The sequence below is a fragment of the Amblyraja radiata genome, chromosome 10 (genome assembly GCF_010909765.2).
Source record: "Amblyraja radiata isolate CabotCenter1 chromosome 10, sAmbRad1.1.pri, whole genome shotgun sequence".
NCBI lineage: Eukaryota > Metazoa > Chordata > Chondrichthyes > Rajiformes > Rajidae > Amblyraja > Amblyraja radiata.
This window is the reverse complement of record NC_045965.1, coordinates 26,108,947-26,128,621: the sequence shown is the minus strand read 5'-3', so window position 1 is coordinate 26,128,621 and position 19,675 is coordinate 26,108,947. Positions and strand designations below refer to the sequence as shown.

General features: G+C 41.6%; 1 protein-coding gene across 7 annotated transcripts in view; it reads right to left on the bottom strand.

Annotated features, from left to right (window-relative positions):
• The window catches only part of rasal2 (RAS protein activator like 2), a 351,759-nt gene that overhangs the window by 165,316 nt on the left and 166,768 nt on the right, over window positions 1-19,675 (bottom strand). The window contains exon 1 of one of the 7 annotated variants that reach the window (XM_033028404.1): window positions 17,952-18,144. The exons of the other annotated variants lie outside the window; for them this stretch is intronic. Within the exon in view, the coding sequence (XP_032884295.1) occupies window positions 17,952-18,021 (70 nt within the window). The 5' untranslated portion in view covers window positions 18,022-18,144. Of the gene's footprint in view, window positions 1-17,951; window positions 18,145-19,675 lie in introns of those variants that run through there. 7 annotated transcript variants of the gene reach the window in all.

The following is a 19,675-nucleotide window of genomic DNA, read 5'->3' as shown; positions in this document are numbered from 1 at the left end:
ACTATAAACACAAGTTTATATACAAAGTCCTAATCCCTGAGTTTTCATCTGAAAGTAAGTTGGAAAAGACCACTGTGATTGAAACACAAAGTTCAGCTAGTAGAGACAAAGAAACAGATTCATCTGGTCAAAGTGAGGGTACTAAAACAGAGCCAAACAAGCCAACAGTTGAGTCAACACCTAAACCTGTTACACCTGTTACTGTTGACAATCAGGCAGGATCCGTAAACCAGTAGTCAGATTAGGTTTGTAAATTAAGTAACTCAATGTATAAGTAAAACGAAAATGTGTAGATATGTAAAATAAATATATTATGTTTATCATTTAAGATTTCATAAATACTGGTTTAAATCAAGTATCACAACAACAACATTGTAACTGTGTACTTAGATTTAATACTTAAAAAAGAGAGAGCAGTGCAATGTATTCCTGCATATTCATGTATGTGTTAATGAGTTGGTGTTGTATATAAGCAGTGAGTGTTGGGTAATAAACCTCTCTCTCGTGATCCAGGCAACCTGTATGTAAGTTGATATTCATTTTGCCGTCCGGAATATAACAACATCAAAGCAGCATCGAGGGATTGACACAAGGACGTTTGGAAGTGATCTTTGTGGAGTTTGCACGTTCTCCCTTTGATCAAAGGGGGGTTTTCTAGGTGCTCGCGTTTCCCACCCACATCCCAAAGAAGTATTGATTAGTAGGTTAGTTAGCTACCGCAAATTTTCCTGTGGAAAAATGGATGGTTAAATATATGGGGACTTGACGAGAATGTGGAAAAAATGAGTTTCTTGTAGGATGAGTGTTAATGGCCATTTGATGCTTGGCATAGCCTCAGTGGGCTGAAGGGTAGTTGATAATTGAAAAAGAGCAAATGTAACTTCTCTATTTAAGCAAGGAGAGAGAGTAAAAATGGTGAACTAAAGACCAATTAGCCTGACATCAGGAATGAGGAAAGTAGTGGATTCCATTATTAAGAGAGTGGTGGCAAAGCATTTGGAAAATAATAATATCACAAAGTAGAGCAAACATTATGACAAACATTATAACATTATTAAACTATATATGCCTAAACTATTGGGATTTTTAATGGTTTAAAAGAATAAATAATAAGGTTCGAACATGAGGAAACCTACATGGTCAGAGGGAGAATGGGCAAACTCCACCTAGATGGCAGCCAAAGTCAGGATTGAACCTGGGTCTCTGGCGCTGTGAGGCAGCAGCTCTAGTGGTTGAAGTCTGAAGAAGGGTCCCGACCAGAAACATCACGCATGATTTTTCTCCGTATGATTCCACAACACTGGTGGCGAACTAACTTTCCAGAAACTGAATGGTATGCATATAATAATGTGGCAATTCACGCTTTATAAAAGCTGTTCTCGATTGTTAGTAATCACATTCAATTTAACAGGTAATTTCTTTCAGCGATCCACAAGACAACAACACACCTGCGCACAACTAAACCAGAGGACAAACAGGTGTTGAGTGCTACTGAAAATTATACCAACAATGATGGTTTCTTCATTGGTTTGTTAGCTTTCTTTTATATGTGCCATTTATAATACTTGCCATTACGTTTTAACTCTTGAAATAAAATAGCCACCAATCACGATCAATACAATTTGCTACATTTCAGAAGGAAGTCCACCTTAGGAAAAAGGCTTCAATGCTTTTATCACAATGCACCTGCATCTCGACTAGTGGGAGCCGAAGACTTGATGGGAAATTAAAGGGCCTGTCCCACTTACACGATTTTTTCGGTGACTGCCGGCACCCGTCACTAATTACCGTCCGAAGCCTCACGTGTGTATGTGAGTGTGCGCATGCGCGCGCGGCCGCCAAGAAATTGTGTCCCCCAGTGTCCCCCCCCATGTTTTGATAGCGATTTCAGTGCCTGGCCAAAAGGGTTGTTTTCTCTGGTGCTCTGGTCTGATGAAATCAAAACTGAACTCTTTAGCCTGAATGCCAAGTGTCATTTCTGGAGGAAACCAGGCACAGCTCACACCTGGCCAATACCACACCTATGGTGAAGCATGGTGGCGGCAGCATCATGCTATGGGGATGTTTTTCAGCGGCAGGAACTGGGAGACTAGTCAGGATCGAGGCAAAGATGAATGGAGCAAAGTACAGAGAGATCCTTGATGAAAACCTGCTCCAGAGCGTTCTGGACCACAGACTAGGGAGGAGGTTCACCTTCCAACAGGACAATGACCCTGAGCACATAGCCAAGACAATGCAGGAGTGGCTTTGTGACAAGTCTGTGAATGTCCTTGAGTGGCCCAGCCAGAGCCCGGACTTGAACCCGATCAAACATCTCTGGAGGGACCTGAAAATAGCCGTGCGTCGACACTCCCCATCCAACCTGACAGAGCTTGAGAGGATCTGCAGAGAAGAATTGGAGAAATTACCCAATACAGATGTGCTAACCTTGTAGCGTCATACCCAAGAAGATTTGAGGCTGTAATCGCAGTCAAAGATGCCTCACAAAGTACTGAGTAAAGGGTCTGAATACTTATGTAAATGTGATATTGCAGTTATTCCTTTTTAATTACTTGGCAAAAATTTCTAAACACCTGTTTTCACTTTTTTATTATGGGATATTGTGTGTAGATTGTTGATAAAAAAAAAGGAAGTTAATCCATTTTAGAATAAGGCTGTAACGTAACAAAATGTGGATAAAGTGAAGGGGTCTGAATACTTTCTGAAAGCACTGTATCGGGTAACATTCACACAGTGCATTTATTTGTTGTGACATTAAAGCCAATGCTAACCTTTATAACAGTGAAAAGTGTCCCAAGAACTCAGGAGAAAGAAGATATTAGGTCACATAATTAGGAGTTTGGTTTAGTGAGTAAATTTATATGAAAATTTGAACATGGTGAAGGAGGTACCTCCACGTTGGAGGTGGTTAAGAGAGTGAAATACAAAGTCCTGATTTCAAGCATTTTAGAATTCAAGAAGAGTTGCAAAGGTCTGACTTTGGTCAAATGATAAAGAGATTGGGAGGAATGTGGCCATGGAAGTAATTGTAAAATGTAACCATTTTGGATTTGGGAGAACAACATAGTCAGAAGATGCAAAACACAAAGTGCTGGAGGAACTCAACATGTCAGGCAGCATCTGTGGAGGGAATGGATGGGTGACGTTTTGGGTCAGGACACTCCTTCAGTTATGCTCAAAATTCTAGCATCTGCAGCTTCTTATGTCTCCAAGTACAGGACTTGGGTGATCACAACTTTGTGCAAATTAGGATTTAGGTAACAAGATTGGGATAAGTTCACGGAGGACAAAATTGCAGCAAATGAACAATAAGACGATCTGCAGCTCTTTTACAATTGACAACACAAGGTTTAATAACGAGACCTGTCAAAACATTGCGACATCTACTCCCTAGTGAATACCTGCTCTCATTTAGCATTCCAAAGAGTTGCACTGAACCATATAAAACACTGAACAATGAGACTTGACATAACAAATGCAGTGGACGATCTCCATTAGAAATTCAAATATTTTCAGCATTATTTTGAAATGAATCATGGATCTTATGATCTTATGATCAAACATCTCCATTGCTGTCACTTCAAATACAGGACATTTGTGATTTTTGTTTTACAATGATCAGGAAGTGTTCAAGTGATATTGCTGATGGCTGTGTTAGGGAAAAAAGCATGTTACACTTCCAATTATGCAGAAAGTTGAAAGTATATGGAAATTAGGAAAGGGTGCATCAGTACAGAACCATAAGGAATGTTTCAGCATTAGAAACATACTGTATATGGTTTCAAGTGACAAAGTTTGAGGTTTTATGCTTAGTGATACAAATAACGACATTATTAGGACAAACACAAAGCTAAATCAACTGAATGTGATTTGCATTCTTATGATTGATTTAAACAATGTCACAATTACTGCAGGCCACAACTATGGGTGAAGGTGGAATATCAGGAGTTGCAAATTAGTGATTCTTATGTGTTTGCAAGTTACACAACTGCACCAAGTATAAAAGTTGACTAGTCAAATTGCAGCTGTATAAAACTTTGGTTAGGCCACATTTGGATTATATTGTGCAGTTCTGTTGCTATTCTATGGGAAGCATTTGGAGGCTTTAGAGAGGGTGCAGAAGTAGTTTGCAAGTATGTTACATGAGATGGAGTGCATTAGCTATTCGGAGAGGTTGGACAAGGTTGAATGTTTTCTCCGGGGTTTCAGAGGTGATTGGAAGTTTATAAAATTATGAGAGGCACAGATAGGAAAGATAGGCAATCTTTTCCCCCCAGAGTGGAAATGTTAAATACTAGAGGACATAGGTCAAGATAAGAGGGGGATGATTAAAAGAGATTTGAGAGGCACGTTTTCTTTAAAAAAACAGAAAATGTTTGTATAACACAGGGGAATGCCCTCTGTTTTAAGATGAGATCTGACTGCAGTAGTACTTTGTGGTGGTTCCTCCTACCCATACTGTCATGAATGGATACATCAACAAATGGTAGGCATCCCAGCAGAAATCAATGAGGTTTTGGTCGTCTTGCCCTCACAGGCCGGTCTGGCAGGTACGTGCTTCCAGATCTGGCCAACTTCCTCTGTAATGATACCATCAAGCCACTCTTGCTGATGAGTATTGCTCTTAAGAATACTATTTCATGTTCAATATGGAGTGACATTACATAATCAACTGAGGAAAGCTGATTATCAGCAGGACGATTCCTACCCCAACGTCATGAGAAAACATAAAACGTCAATGTGTAATATTTCAGAGGATTTCTCCCTCCTAACTTTACACCCTTGGGCTCATGGGACTCCATTACTACTGAGCAAGATGTTTCCCAGTGGAGACTCTGAATCTTGATTTAAACATCGCATTAACCCAAGCCTATGACCACATGTGACTGTCTCTTGAGCAGTCTGTGGGTCAGCCGACACAACTGTCTACAGCCCACAGATATTAACAAAGAGGTTCTTGCAGAGTTTACTGTGCTTGAATCGAGTGCCTTGGGTTGATATCAGACAATGCTTATTTTGGATTTTTATAACTATTGCGTGGCCGTTTCAATTAAGAGTCAACTAATAACGAGCAAAACTTATCTCATCACAAGGTAAATGTAGTTATTGCTAAACAAAATCTTATGGAGCAAGAACGACACGACTGATCTTCCTTGTTCCGCCAGCATATCACACTCGAGCTTCAGGTAACCCTTGCTTTCCCTCTCTCTCTCCCCTCCCCCACCCTAGTTCTCCAACTAGTTTCACTGTCACCTTCCCCTCAGCTAACAATGAACCATTCTACATTTCCTTTAGCATCGTCTGCTTTGATCTGTCCTTTTCACACCTTACCCTTCCATGCCTCTATGCTCACGCTCCCGGCTCTCAGTCTGAAGAAGGGTCTCACCCCGAAATATCACCCATTCCTTCTCTTCAGAGATGCTGCCTGTCCCGCTGAGTTGCTCCACCATTTTGTGTCTATCTTCGGTGTAAATCAGCAGCTGCAGTTCTTTCCAACACACTCAAGTAACGTGGCTATAATTTGTCACAGCTGGCATTGCTGTTCTCCTCAGAAGTAGCAATTATACCCTTCACTGCAGAAAATAATGCCATAAGATCTAAAGTAATCATGTCACCAACTGGTATCACCAACTGGTATCAAATATTGAAGAATGTTAGGTGGGTTTCAGCCATAACCAGGCAGAAATTAAATGACTATGGGTCATTTCTACAGATACAAAATCACAGCGATTCTACTATTTCCTCTCTGTCCAAGTATTTTTTCTCTATTTTCAATCACCACTCATTTCTCCACGATAGGTGCCTGACTCTTGTTTAATGTAGTAACTTGATACTACTACTCTCAACACCACCAGTCTCATCTCTGTCAGCATCATCATCAGCAGCACACAGTCAAACAAGGGAAACATTTATTCTTCAACCAATTTGGAAGTAATTGTGCCTCCAAATGCAATTTTTATTGGGGATATGCCGCAGATTTTGAAGTTATCTCTCCCGTTTGGCTGAATGAAAGCAATAGCTCAGTTTGAAGATAAGACTTCTCAAATCGCTGAAAGCTGAGATGAAGGCCATCTTGGGCTCCATTCCATGCAAGTGAACAAATGTCAGCCAAAGAAAGGCATTTTTGTTCTTGTAACTATAACCTTAACTCGAGCAAAAATATTAGGTGGGTTGAAGGAATTGGGCATTTGATTTGTAAATTGTCTGGATTACGCAGATATATTTAAGTTCACATAGCATGACACAGTGCCAAGCTGGTCATTAATTCAAGATACACTTTTCTAGTGACACTGAAATTAAGCCATCCAATATTAACATGACAATTATAGTCATTATTCACTACAGGCGTCTCCCACTCAGTTGTCTCTCATTTTATTTTTTAAAACGATTAATATTACAAATAAAATTGAAGTCATGTAGCGATTAATGTAACACACAACTTGTGCCAAATGTATTTCAAATTTCTGTTCATACAATCAGCATGAAAACAGCCCATTTGGTCCATTTTGCCCATGCTGACCAAGATGCCCAATCTACACCTCCCATTTGCCGGCATTTGGCCCATATCCCTCTAAACCTTTCCTATCCATGTACCTATCCAAATGCACATTAAATGTTGTATTCAACTACCTCCTGTGGCAGCTTGTTCCATAAAGTTTCCCCTCAGGTTCTTATTAAATCTTTCCCCTCTCACCTTAAACCTTTGTCCCACTGGTTCTTGTTTCCTCGACTCCGGGTAAAAGACTATGCATTTACCCCATCTATTCTCTTCATGATTTTATACTCCTCTATAAGATCACCCATCAGCTTCCTGTGCTCCAAGGAATAAAGTCCTAGCCTGCCCAACCTCTCCCAATAGCTTAGCCCCTTATGTCCTGGCAACATCCTTGTAAATTGTCTCTGCAATTTAGTCTAGTCTAGTCTAGTCTCTTCCTATAGCAGGAATACTAAACCTGAACACAATACTCCAAATGTGGCCTCACCAACATTTTGTACCATTGTAACATAACATCCCAACCTTTATACTCAATACCCTGAACTAATGAAGGCCAATGTACTCAAGAAGACTCATCAACTGTAACATAACATCCCAACGTCTTTACTCAATATCTTGACTGATGAAGACCAATGTATTCAACATGGTTTGTCAATTAAACATTAAGCAACATGACGTTCAATAGACCTTCTGATGTTGCAAAAATGTCTCAAAGAAACTGCACCAAAAATTTTGATATTGGTCCCATACAGAGATAGCCTTAATGAGGCAACATGGAAGTAAATGTTTCATGAAAATTGTAATTTATTATTTCCTCACTCTGCATCGTAGAAAGCATGCCATTGATTTGCATCCCAGCTTGGCTTGGGAACATCTCTGCTGAAGACCACAAGAAATTGCAGAGAGTTGTAAATATAGCCCAGTTCATTTCACAGACCAGACTTCCCACCATTGACTCCATCTGCACTTCATCTGCCAAAGAATTGTCTCACCTTGGTCAGTCCTACATCTCCCTGCTCCCGTGCGGCAGAACGTACAGAAGCTTGAAGGCTTGCACAACCAGTCAGGAACAGCTTCTTCCCCTCTGTTATCAGGTCTCTGAACGATCCTTCCATAAGCTGGGGTACTGTCTGATTCACCATTACTCCACTGAGGATATGGAACTGACGCACTAAAAGGCTGAGAACTATATTCTGCACTCTGTTTCTTCCACTTTGGTGTATTTTGTGAACATGAGTTTGATTTGATTGCATTTATGTATCGTATATCTGATCTGTCTGAATAGCATGCAAATAAAGCTTTTCACGATATCTCTTAACACATGACAATAACAAATCTAAACCATAGTTTAATACACGATTGTTTTTGCTTGTCCCGGTGATTCACTTGCCTTTTTTCAATATTTATGTAAAACACCCACAGGGATAGATTTTCATTCATGGACACTGCACCTTGGGGTTCCTCATGTGCAAGCCTTGTCTCCACACAAGTATGGCCTTCATTATGAAAAACCCTGATATTTTAGAATCAGATCCCTCCATCATTTTTGCGCAGCTTATTAGTCTGAGCATATATGCTGTGCAATATTATTGTTAGAAAACAACTTCCGTCTCAGTTCATGGCAATTAATGCCCAGTCACGATTCAATAATTTCCACATCAACCTTTTCACCCCCATCTGTCTTCTGCATAGTTTTTGATAGCCTGCTGCTGAAACTCTTTCCTCATCTAAGTTGTTTTCACCACTTGGCTCAGAATTTTTTTTTCCATGATCTCAACAGAATGATTGATTTCATTACGAACTCTCATCATTTCAAAAGTCTTATCCTAACAAGCAGGTTCCAAAGAGATTTCAAATCATTCCCCTCAATAACATCCTTTTGTTATAATCCAGATCAATAATCCTTTTAATGCAAGCAATTATTCCCTGATCCATAGATTGGATCACAGAAATCAGAATTGATAGTAAAAAAATTGACAAAAATTATAACATTTGATATGAGAAGGCAAGAGGCATCACACACCAGCGAGGGAGCCTTTTGCAGCAAGTTCTTCATTCGCACAGACATCAAGACGTGAGGAGCTATTTTAATCAAACCACTCTTTAAAAATGCCACAACAATTTCTAATTGAAATAATCCACCGTATATGAGGGGTTTTAATTCCTTTAAATACTCTAGTTTTTTAGTGTTTAGCCTCAAATGCCAAGTCATATGTCCATAAGCATTTCTGATGAAGTCTAGTTTAATCTGCATTGTAATGCTGTTCTGGTTGCTCATTTAATGAATGCTATGAATTCCTCTCATAAACTATGAGCAGCCAGTATGTTTGCACTTCTGTGCTTGAATGCCAATCTCACAGTTACTGCGTCACTTTCTTAAAATCCAGTTAGCCATTTAGAGAAAGTGATAAAAAAATTCCATTCCCAGAACATTAAATTAAAAAACTGGCCTGCATAACAAAATGGCCAGAGTGTACCTCTTTGCCAATTTAACCATTTTAACAGTGCTCTGTAAAAAAGCTCATGTTTCCTTTTGTGTTTTTATTATAACAGATATACTGCTATACAGATATAGTGCTCAAAGATAGGAATTTTTTAATTCATAATTTATCCGCTCACCGGTTCTACATTCCTTTGAATTTTTTTCCAGTTTCTCAATGTCTCTAAATTTCCTTTTAATCATCAAGGTAATGTTTACTTTGCAAAAAATTACAAAACATTTACAGGACAGCATGACACTGCAGGATGCTGCACTGCAGTGTAAATAAGCGAAGCCGCAATAAACCATTTTACTATACTCATTGTATTCTCTGAAAGCTGGCATTTAACCCAGAAGCATGGGTTTTACCAACAGCATAAGCCTTTGAAACCTCCCACTGCTAACTTTATAGTAGAGGGAGATGATCCAAATAATGAAGTCAAAGAGGCATGTGAAACATTAAGCAGAATAAAAACAGAAAGAGAGAAATATTAAAGGTTCCAGCTCACAAAAGTAAATAAGTCATCTGACCCAGGTAACCTGCATGTCAGGCAGTTCGAAGAAGTTAAGGAAGTTAAGAAACAGAGTGGATGCTTGGGCCATCATTCTTCTTTGGCTATTGCCATGGAGTTGGAGGACAGGGAGGTTATTCAAGTGGTACCATTACTCATAAGAAACAAAAGGGATAGACCAAGTGATTAACAAGCCAGACAGCTTGTCACTGATATTCACGGAATCACAGTCATTGCAGCTAGGAGGAAGCAATTTGCCCATCAAGTCCACACTGGTTGAATGCAAAATCAAACCAGCTATTCCCATTTGTTGCCCTTTCTCCATTGGCCTCTACAAATTATTTCCTTTCAGATACAAGCAAATCTGCCTCGACAAGTGCTCATGGCATGCATTACAGACCAATCACTTGCTCTACAAAATAATATTTCATGTCATTTTTGCTTCTTTAGTCAATTATTTTAATTTTACGGACTTTCCATGAATAACAGTTCCAATAGTGACGGTTTCTAACTATATTCTTCCATTGGTTTCAATTTTAATTAAAAAATATTATGTGCAATCTAATCCACTGCTTTTGGAAGTTCATATATAACATAGCACCCACATTTCCCCATCACCCTCTGTACCACATGCATAATAAATGTATGTTAGTTAGGTAAGTTTTATTTTTAAATAAACATACTTCCATAATCAATCCATTTAAGTGTCAACAAATTTCTGTCGCTGATATCTCGACCTTCAATGTCACTGAGGTAAAACTGACTAGTTTAGTTTAGTTTTATTTTAGAGATACAGTGCGGAAACAGGCCCTTCGGCCCACCGGGTCCGCGCCGACCAGCGATCCCCACATATTAATGCAATCCTACACACATTAAGGACAATTTTTACATTTACCAAGCCAATTAACCTGCATACCTGTACGTCTTTGGAGTGTGGGAGAAAACCGAAGATCTTGGAGAAAACCCACGCGGTCACGGGGAGAAGGTACACACTCCGTACAATCAGCAACCGTGGTCGGGATCGAACCCGGGTATCCGGCGATACAAACGCTGTAAGGCAGCAACGCTACCGCTGCGCTTCCATGCTGCCCGAGTCAGTTGTAACTTAGTTTACAGCATTGTGTTTTGAATGAAGGTGCAACATTTGTAATTTTCAATCCTTAGACACAACCCCTGAATTAGAAAGTCTTGGCAGATTATAGCCAAAACCCAGATCAGGGGATTTATTCATTAAGTAAATGCATTTCATGATATGTTTCATGTATTTTGTGTTTTTATGTTTTTATGGCAGTTGGCAGATCAATTTCCCTCCTGGGATAAATAAAGTTCTATCATTGTATCGTACCGTATCATAAAGATAAACTTTCTAGTACCTCCTCATCATCATCATTATGGACTTTAAAAAGCCTTTGACAAGATCCCACACAAGAGATTAGTGTGCAAAATTAGAGCACATGGTATTGGGGATAGGGTATTGACATGGATAGAGAACTGGTTGGCAGAAAGGAAGCAAAGAGTAGGCATTAACGAGTCCTTTTCAGAATGGCAAGCTGTGACTAGTGGGGTGCCACAAGGCTCAATGCTGGGATCCCAGTTATTTACAATATATATGAACAATTTACACAAAGGAATTAAATGTAACATCTCCAAGTTTGCAGCTGACACAGAGCTGGGTGGCATTGTGAGCTGCGATGAGGATGCTATGAGGCTGCAGGGTGACTTGGATAGGTTGGGTGAGTGGGCAGATACATGGCGGATGTGGTCATCATCATCGACGGTGACTCGAAACAAGTATGACTGTCCTCTCCTCTCCATAGGGTCATCTACTTGTGGGTCTGCAGATGTCTGTAGAGGCCGATCCGCGATCCACACACCTTGGTGCAACGTGGGCAATGGAGACTGGCAGTGGTTGGTAGTCGTCGAGCCCCCTTCTCTCTCTCCTTACGGTGCTGTCGCTTTGTCACTGCAACACGACGTAGTTCCATTTCGTGACGTGCAGCTCCTTCCTGCATGGATTTCCTCCAGGAGTGCCTGTCCAATGCAATGTGCTCCCAGTTGCTCGTTGTGGAATTTCATCAGACCGCTCTTGATGTTGTCCTTGAAGTGTTTCTTTGGCCCGCCGGGGACTCGCCAACCTTCCTTCAATTGAGAGTACAAGATTTGTTTAGGGAGACATGTGTTAGACATGTGTATGACATGGCCAGTCATTCGAAGTTGGTGCTGCATTATTGTGGTGGTGATGCTGGTCATGTTGGCTTCCTCCAAAACGCTGATGTTGGTGCGTTTGTCCTCCCAGCTGATCCTCAGAATATTTCGTAAGGATCTTTGATGGAATTGTTCCAGGGCTCTCAGGTGCCTGCTGTAGGTGGTCCATGACTCAGTTCCATACAACAGGGTGGAGAGGACAACAGCTCTGTAGACCAGCAGTTTTGTTTGAGCCTTTAGGTCTCAGTATTCAAAGACTCTTTTCCTGAGTCTGGCGTAGGCTCCGCTGGCACAACTCAGGCGATGGTTGTAGGTGGTCCATGACTCAGTTCATTAAAGATGGGATAGCAGCACATTTGGAAAGTGGTGAAATCATTGGACAAAGTCAGCATGGATTTACAAAAGGTAAATCATGTCTGACGAATCTTATAGAATTTTTCGAGGATGTAACTAGTAGCGTGGATAGGGGAGAACCAGTGGATGTGGTGTATCTGGACTTCCAGAAGGCTTTCGACAAGGTCCCACATAAGAGATTAGTATACAAACTTAAAGCACACGGCATTGGGGATTCAGTATTGATGTGGATAGAGAACTGGCTGGCAAACAGGAAGCAAAGAGTAGGAGTAAACGGGTCCTTTTCACAATGGCAGGCAGTGACTAGTGGGGTACCGCAAGGCTCAGTGCTGGGACCCCAGCTATTTACAATATATATTAATGATCTGGATGAGGGAATTGAAGGCAATATCTCCAAGTTTGCGGATGACACTAAGCTGGGGGGCAGTGTTAGCTGTGAGGAGGATGCTAGGAGACTGCAAGGTGACTTGGATAGGCTGGGTGAGTGGGCAAATGTTTGGCAGATGCAGTATAATGTGGATAAATGTGAGGTTATCCATTTTGGTGGCAAAAACAGGAAAGCAGACTATTATCTAAATGGTGGCCGACTAGGAAAAGGGGAGATGCAGCGAGACCTGGGTGTCATGGTACACCAGTCATTGAAAGTAGGCATGCAGGTGCAGCAGGCAGTGAAGAAAGCGAATGGTGTGTTAGCTTTCATAGCAAAAGGATTTGAGTAGAGGAGCAGGGAGGTTCTACTGCAGTTGTACAGGGTCTTGGTGAGACCACACCTGGAGTATTGCGTATAGTTTTGGTCTCCAAATCTGAGGAAGGACATTATTGCCATAGAGGGAGTGCAGAGAAGGTTCACCAGACTGATTCCTGGGATGTCAGGACTGTCTTATGAAGAAAGACTGGATAGACTTGGTTTATACTCTCTAGAATTTAGGAGATTGAGAGGGGATCTTATAGAAACTTACAAAATTCTTAAGGGGTTGGACAGGCTAGATGCAGGAAGATTACTCCCGATGTTGGGGAAGTCCAGGACAAGGGGTCACAGCTTAAGGATAAGGGGGAAATCCTTTAAAACCGAGATGAGAAGAACTTTTTCCACACAGAGAGTGGTGAATCTCTGGAACTCTCTCCCACAGAGGGTAGTCGAGGCCAGTTCATTGGCTATATTTAAGAGGGAGTTAGATGTGGCCCTTGTGGCTAAGGGGATCAGAGGGTATGGAGAGAAGGCAGGTACGGGATACTGAGTTGGATGATCAGCCATGATCATATTGAATGGCGGTGCAGGCTCGAAGGGCCGAATGGCCTACTCCTGCACCTAATTTCTATGTTTCTATGTTTCTATGTTGACCTCAGAGTCGATGTCAGCTTTTGGGGAAAGAATGCTGCCAAGGTAGGGGAAATGGTCAACGTTTTCAAGAGAGGTGATGTCCACTTTTATAGTGGGGTGAGTAGAAGACTGGTTGGATGGAGGTTGATGTAGGACCTGAGTCTCTAGATATTTAAGGCTGGGCCTATGGCTCTGTATGCCTTGGCAAATGCATTCAGGATGCAGTATAATGTGGATAAATGTACAATTTGGTGGCAGGAACAAGAAGGCAGATTATTATCTGAATGGTGTCAGATTAGGAAAAGGGGAGGTGCAGTGAGACCTGGGTGTCCTTGTACATCAGTCACTGAAAGTAAGCATGCAGGTACAGCAGGCAGTGAAGAAAGCAAATTGCATGTTGGCCTTCATAGAGAGAAGATTTGAGTATAGGAGTAAGGAGGTCCTACTGCAGTTGTACAGAGTCCTGGTGAGACCGCACCTGGAGTATTGTGTGCTGTTTTGGTCTCCTAATTTGAGGAAGGACATTCTTGCTATTGAGGGAGTGCAGTGCAGGTTCACCAGGTTAATTCACCGGATGGCGGGACTGACATATGATGAAAGAATGGAACAACAGGGCTTATAATCACTGGAATTTAGGATGAGAGGGTATCATAGAAAAATTATAAAATTCTTAAGGGATTGAACAGCCTAGATGCAGGAAAAATGTTCTCGATGTTGGGGGAGTCCAGAACCACGGGTCACAGTTTATGAATGAGGGGTAGGCCATTTAGGACAGAGGCAAGGAAAAAAGAGAGTTGGGAATCTGTGGAATTGTCTGCCACAGAAGGCAGTGGAGGCCAATTCACTGGATGTTTTTAAGAGAGAGTTAGATGTAGCTTCTAGGCTATCGGAATCAAAGGATATGGGGGAAATCAGGAACTCAGAAATCCACTGATTTTGGATGATCAACCATGATCATATTGAATGGCGGAGCTGGCTCGAAGAGCCGAATAGCCTACTCCTGCACCTATTTTCTATGTTTCAGTCATCATTAATGATGTCCATCCAGAATCTCAATTATATCGTTCTTTGCAGGGTTTCAAGCAGCATCTTATTTCTTGGTGAAGACTGATGCAAAGTAGTAATTTCATATTTCTGCTGTGCCTACCCACTTCATGAATAAATTCTCTTTTGCCCGCTGGTCAGTCCCACTTCTCACCTGACAAACATTTTTCTGTAAATCTTACAAAGTGCTGGAAGATTAGTGAATCAAGGAGCTTTGGACGAATGATCTCAACCCAAAATATCGAGCAGCCCTTTTCCTCCAAAGAACCTGCATGACCCAGTGAGTTACTCCAGAAGTTTGTTTTTTTGTTTCAGATTACCCCATCTGCAGTCTCTTGTGTCTCTATTTCCCTGCTCTCTTGTTCAAATTACCCTTTCAGTTTACTGCCAGTATTTATACTCAGGATTTCTTTGCCTTACTTATTTGGTTACTTATTTTGCTTCTCATCTGAACTTTCTGTAATCAGCTCAATTTAACATGTGGCATCTGTCATGTGCTCTTCCTTTCAGCTCCTTTTTGTCATCACTGGATCTCTGGCTTTAATTTATCTACACTTCTCCCTCAGGAGATCGTGCCTAGACTGTGGCTGAAACATCCACTTTAAAGGTCTTGCATTGTTCAGTTGCAGTTTTGTCTGACAATCATTTATCCCAGTTTACACGAGTGTTGTAACCTTTTGAAGAGATAACAGGGACGGCTGATGAGGGTGGTATATTTGATACCTTTGGAAAGAATTTGGCAAAATATTAAACAAGGTCCCACATAGACTTTGCTGGGGGAAGCTATAGAAGTAAATACAATTATGATTTTTTTAAATCATTTGACTAGATTTATGGTTATTAAGGGTTAAGTGGCCAATGGGCGATGTGCAGGAAAATGGGACCTCCCACTAGCTCGGTCAGCATGGACAAGGTGGGTTGAAGAGCTTGCTTCTGTGGGTCTATGGGGACAAATTAGATAAAAGCAAACATGATCCAAGGGAAAATGGCAATGGACCAAAACATAGGTTCAGTGATAGAGAGCAAAGGGTCATAGTTTGTTAGGGTAAGAGTTTCAATGAATGAATGGCTTTAAGGATTAATTGATTTGCATAGTAAATTAGTATCACAGATTTGTATATAAATGTTGGAACCATGTCAAAGTTTGGGGACTATTCACAAAAAATGGCAGTTTGCTTGATCATGAAAAAGGAAATTGTAGGCATCTGGAATTATCTGTAGATTCAAGTAGACATATGAGTGACGAATGAAATTCAAACTGAAATGAAATGTATTTGGCAAATAAGGCATCAGAAAACAATACAGAACTGAAGAAGGGTCCCAACCCGAAACACTGCCTATCGTTGCTCTCCATAGATGCTACCTGACCCGCTGAGTTACTCCAGCACTTTGTGTCTTTTGATTTTAAACAAAAACAATATATTGTAGGGTACTGCAGGGAAACCTTGGAGTGCAGGAATGCTAGAATGATATGGCGACAACAACTACACTGCATGTTGTTACATTGATATGATTAGTGAAGTTGCAGAATATGTTTACAAAAAATTTACGAAAGTTAAGAGTATTTTAATTTGGCTGGTGTAATTTAGATTAGATTAGATTAAACTTTATTAATCCCCTTATTCAGGGGAAATTCAGATGTCCTTGCAGCACACTAATAAAAATACAACATAGTATTCAAAAAGAAGTTCAACACAAAAACATCCCCCCACAGTGATTCCCACTGTGGGGGAAGGCACAAAGTCCAGTCCCCATCCTCTTGTCCACCCAAAGTCGGGCCTATTGAGGCCTCCACAGTCGCCGCCACGGCGCCCGATGTTCTCGCCGGGTGATGGTGCTCCGGCGTCGGGAGAACCCCCAGCGGCTTGGGGTGCCAGGAACGGTCGCCTTCCCACCGGAGACCGCGGCTTCCAAGCCAACAGACCGCGCCGGACGGAGCTCCACACACTGGCGATCTCAGCAAGAGATCCCAGGCTCCGGGATGTAACGTTCAGCGTCGCAGCTGGCCGCTCCACAGAACCGCAGCTCCACGATGTTCTCATCGGCGGTCCCAGCATACTGGAGTTCCAGCGCGGCGACCTAGGAAAGGCATCGCCCGCTCCGCAATAGCGCTCCAGCGCTGCGCCGCCGCCAAAGCCGATGTTCTGCGCCGCCGCCAAAGCCGATGTTCTGGCCAGGTCCCCTCAGGGAAACGTCGCTCCAGGACCCGCTGGTAGGCCGCAAGGACAGGTCGAAGTCGCTGCTCGGAGGAAGGCAACCCCTCCGACCAGGTAGGGACTCGAAAAGCAGTTTCCCCCTTCCCCCCCACCACCCCCCACACATAAAAAGATTAGGCCCCCTGACTACACACTCAACGTACTAAAAATAATAAAAAAGAAGGGGAAAAAACCGGACAGCTGCAGGACAGGCAGCCGTTCAGGACAGCGCCTCCTCCGAATAGAATAAAGGAGACTGAGGGAAAATTAATAGTGATATATAAAATTAGAAGTGGCCTAAAGTAGGTGACCAGGAAGGATCTATTTCTTTTAGTGGACATTAATTGTTGGAAGGACAAGAAGCAAATTGAGCAAATCTTTTCTCATCCAAAGAGTGGCAGCAGTCTGAACATTACCTGAGAGAAGGGTGGAAAATATTTATCATCGTATTTAAAAGAGCATCTGAATAGGTATTGACATGCAAGATTTGGAATAAATCAAAGTAACTTTTTATGGCTTGTATGAAAACGAGATGCCAAATAGCTTGATTCTAGGCCATAGATTTCTATGGTTCTCTGGTTGACTGACACCCCCAAGAAGACAACTGAAATTGGGAAAGACTGGGAGGAAAGGGAGGAGAAAGTTCTCGTACAAATTAAGAACAAACTATCTGCTACAGTTTTACAGGAAAAAAAAGATTATATTGAATGTTGAAAACTTTGTATGGCTTTGTTTATAATTAATTGTTCTGCTTTGCACCATAGTTCTTTTAATTCTAACAGCAATAAGGAGCTGGTTCTTTATTTGTCATTGAGAGTTTAAATAATGCGTAGTCACAGCTCAGTGATATGATCCATGTTGAAAGGTTCACTATTTTTAGCCGGCTTGGCCTGCAATTTAATTCCAAGCTGAGTGATGTCTCCATCGCATTACAGAGTCTCCTTTGTTGGAAAAGGAAGACAGCGCCACTCTTTCCTGGCCTTTCTAATGACCTCTGACTCTCTCATCTTTTACATATCAATACACCTCCCTCTGTTAATTGCTAAATCTACCCTACATCACACATTTCATTCTATAAAACGACGACAATTAAAATTGTAAACTTTTAGTTTGGCGACTGGCATAGAATGGAAATTCAGTAAAGCTTTAACGATGACTAATGAGCTTTTAAAGAAAATGCACCTAACTGGTTCTGAAGTGTAGTACATAAAAATTCTGGCAACACAGTTTATGGTGTACGTCAAAAGGGAAAGAGAGAATAAATGGATAAAGTAACAGACAAATTCCCAAAATATCACTTATTTAACGTACCCAAGTCTCAAAAATTATTCAGTGTGAAACTCACCTGTGAACTGCATGGTCAGAGCTCTTTCAAGCTTCTTCTGCACTGAACAAAATAAGAAAGAACTACTCATTTTCAATCAGCTGAAAGGAATGCACAGAAGCATGCAGGAAAGCCTGTTCCAGAAACTTTTTCCTCCCTCTTGATTTCACAAACCAAGTCAACAAAATCTCAAATGAAGGTCAGTTTCTATACTCACCTCAAGATTAAGCTTGTTCTGACTGAGCACAGTAGTGGCGACTACAGGGGGAAATGGTTTGACACCACCCTCCCCCTCCACAGCCTGAGCATTTGCATAGAAATGACAGTGAACTGTGTACACTTTTCAGACAAATGAATACAGCATCTCCGAATTTGGCAAATGAATACGCCTCGTGTAATAGAAATGCACACATAAATTGCAGTTAGTAGAATTCTTAAACAAAAAGGAATTGGTAGAGGTACTCAGCAGTAAGGCAGAACCTATGAAGAAACAATAATTGTTTCTCTCTCAATTGGTGTTGTTTGACCTGCTAAGAATCTCACATTTTCTGCTTCACTCCTCTTAATGCAATATGCAAGGGATGACTTTGCTGTGCCATGTATGAATTTGATGTCTAGATTAATAGCAGATGGCCCCATCGAGATTATTATTTCTCTCTTTGAACATGGAGGGAATGGCACAAATGAATGGCTGGCTAGGTCACATCATAAAACATTTAATCATCAACCACATTGGATGGCTCTGGAATTACATACCCTCCTATACGAATTGGATGAGCGCTCAAGATGACACAAATGGAATCAATTCTCAAAAGGAATTTTTGAAAGACATTTGGACAGGTACATGGGCAGGAAAGGTTCAGAGAGATATGAACAAAATGCAGATAAGTGGAACAAGTGTACACGGGACAGCTTGGTCGGCATAGACAAGTTGGGCCAAAGGGCCTGTTTCCGTGCTGTTTGACTGTGACTGATATTATACACAGAGGGATGAGTTACTGATGGCATTGCTGTGCCAAGAACTGGAATGAAAGATCAGCTTGCTGCTCCCACTGCAATGACAGAGATGATGTGACCTCAGTGTGGAGGGAGGCAGTTTGCATTGGCTACTTGTGAGGGCTGAGGTTGGGTGGGTTGGGGCAAGTTGTATGGCTGTTTAATGCTGAGATGCAGGCTCAGGGCAGCACCTTGCTCAACAGTGAACGTGAAGGTAGATAGATGTAGGGGATTGGCAGCCGCTGCTCCACGTGCTGGCAGGCTGAATAAATCCTTTGGTATCACTGATCACCATCTGTGGAATGCAATATAAGCTGCTGTCGTCCTCTCTCTCCATAGCCACAACATCCACAGAAGTAAGCTCAATGGTGGTTGCGGGAAGCTTCTGCATATTACTTCGATGGGTCTGTGATTGGGCTGTACACTCAAATCCGCACAGTTTGGGTATCACTAAACAGGATATCTGCTTATAGGTCAGCCTAAGAGATTATGACATTCCCACCTGTGTAGGATATTGGTGAACTAAATGATCTTTTATGATAACCTGGCAATTTATTAATGGAAGATAGAGACAAAATGATGGAGGAACTCAGCGGGACAGGTGGCATTTCTGGAGAGAAGGAATGGGTGATGTTTTGGCTGAGACCCTTCATCAGGCTGAAGAAGGGTCTCGACCTGAAACGTCACCCATTCCTTCTCTCCAGAGATGCTGCCTGTCCCGCTGTGTTACTCCAGCATTTTGTGTCTAT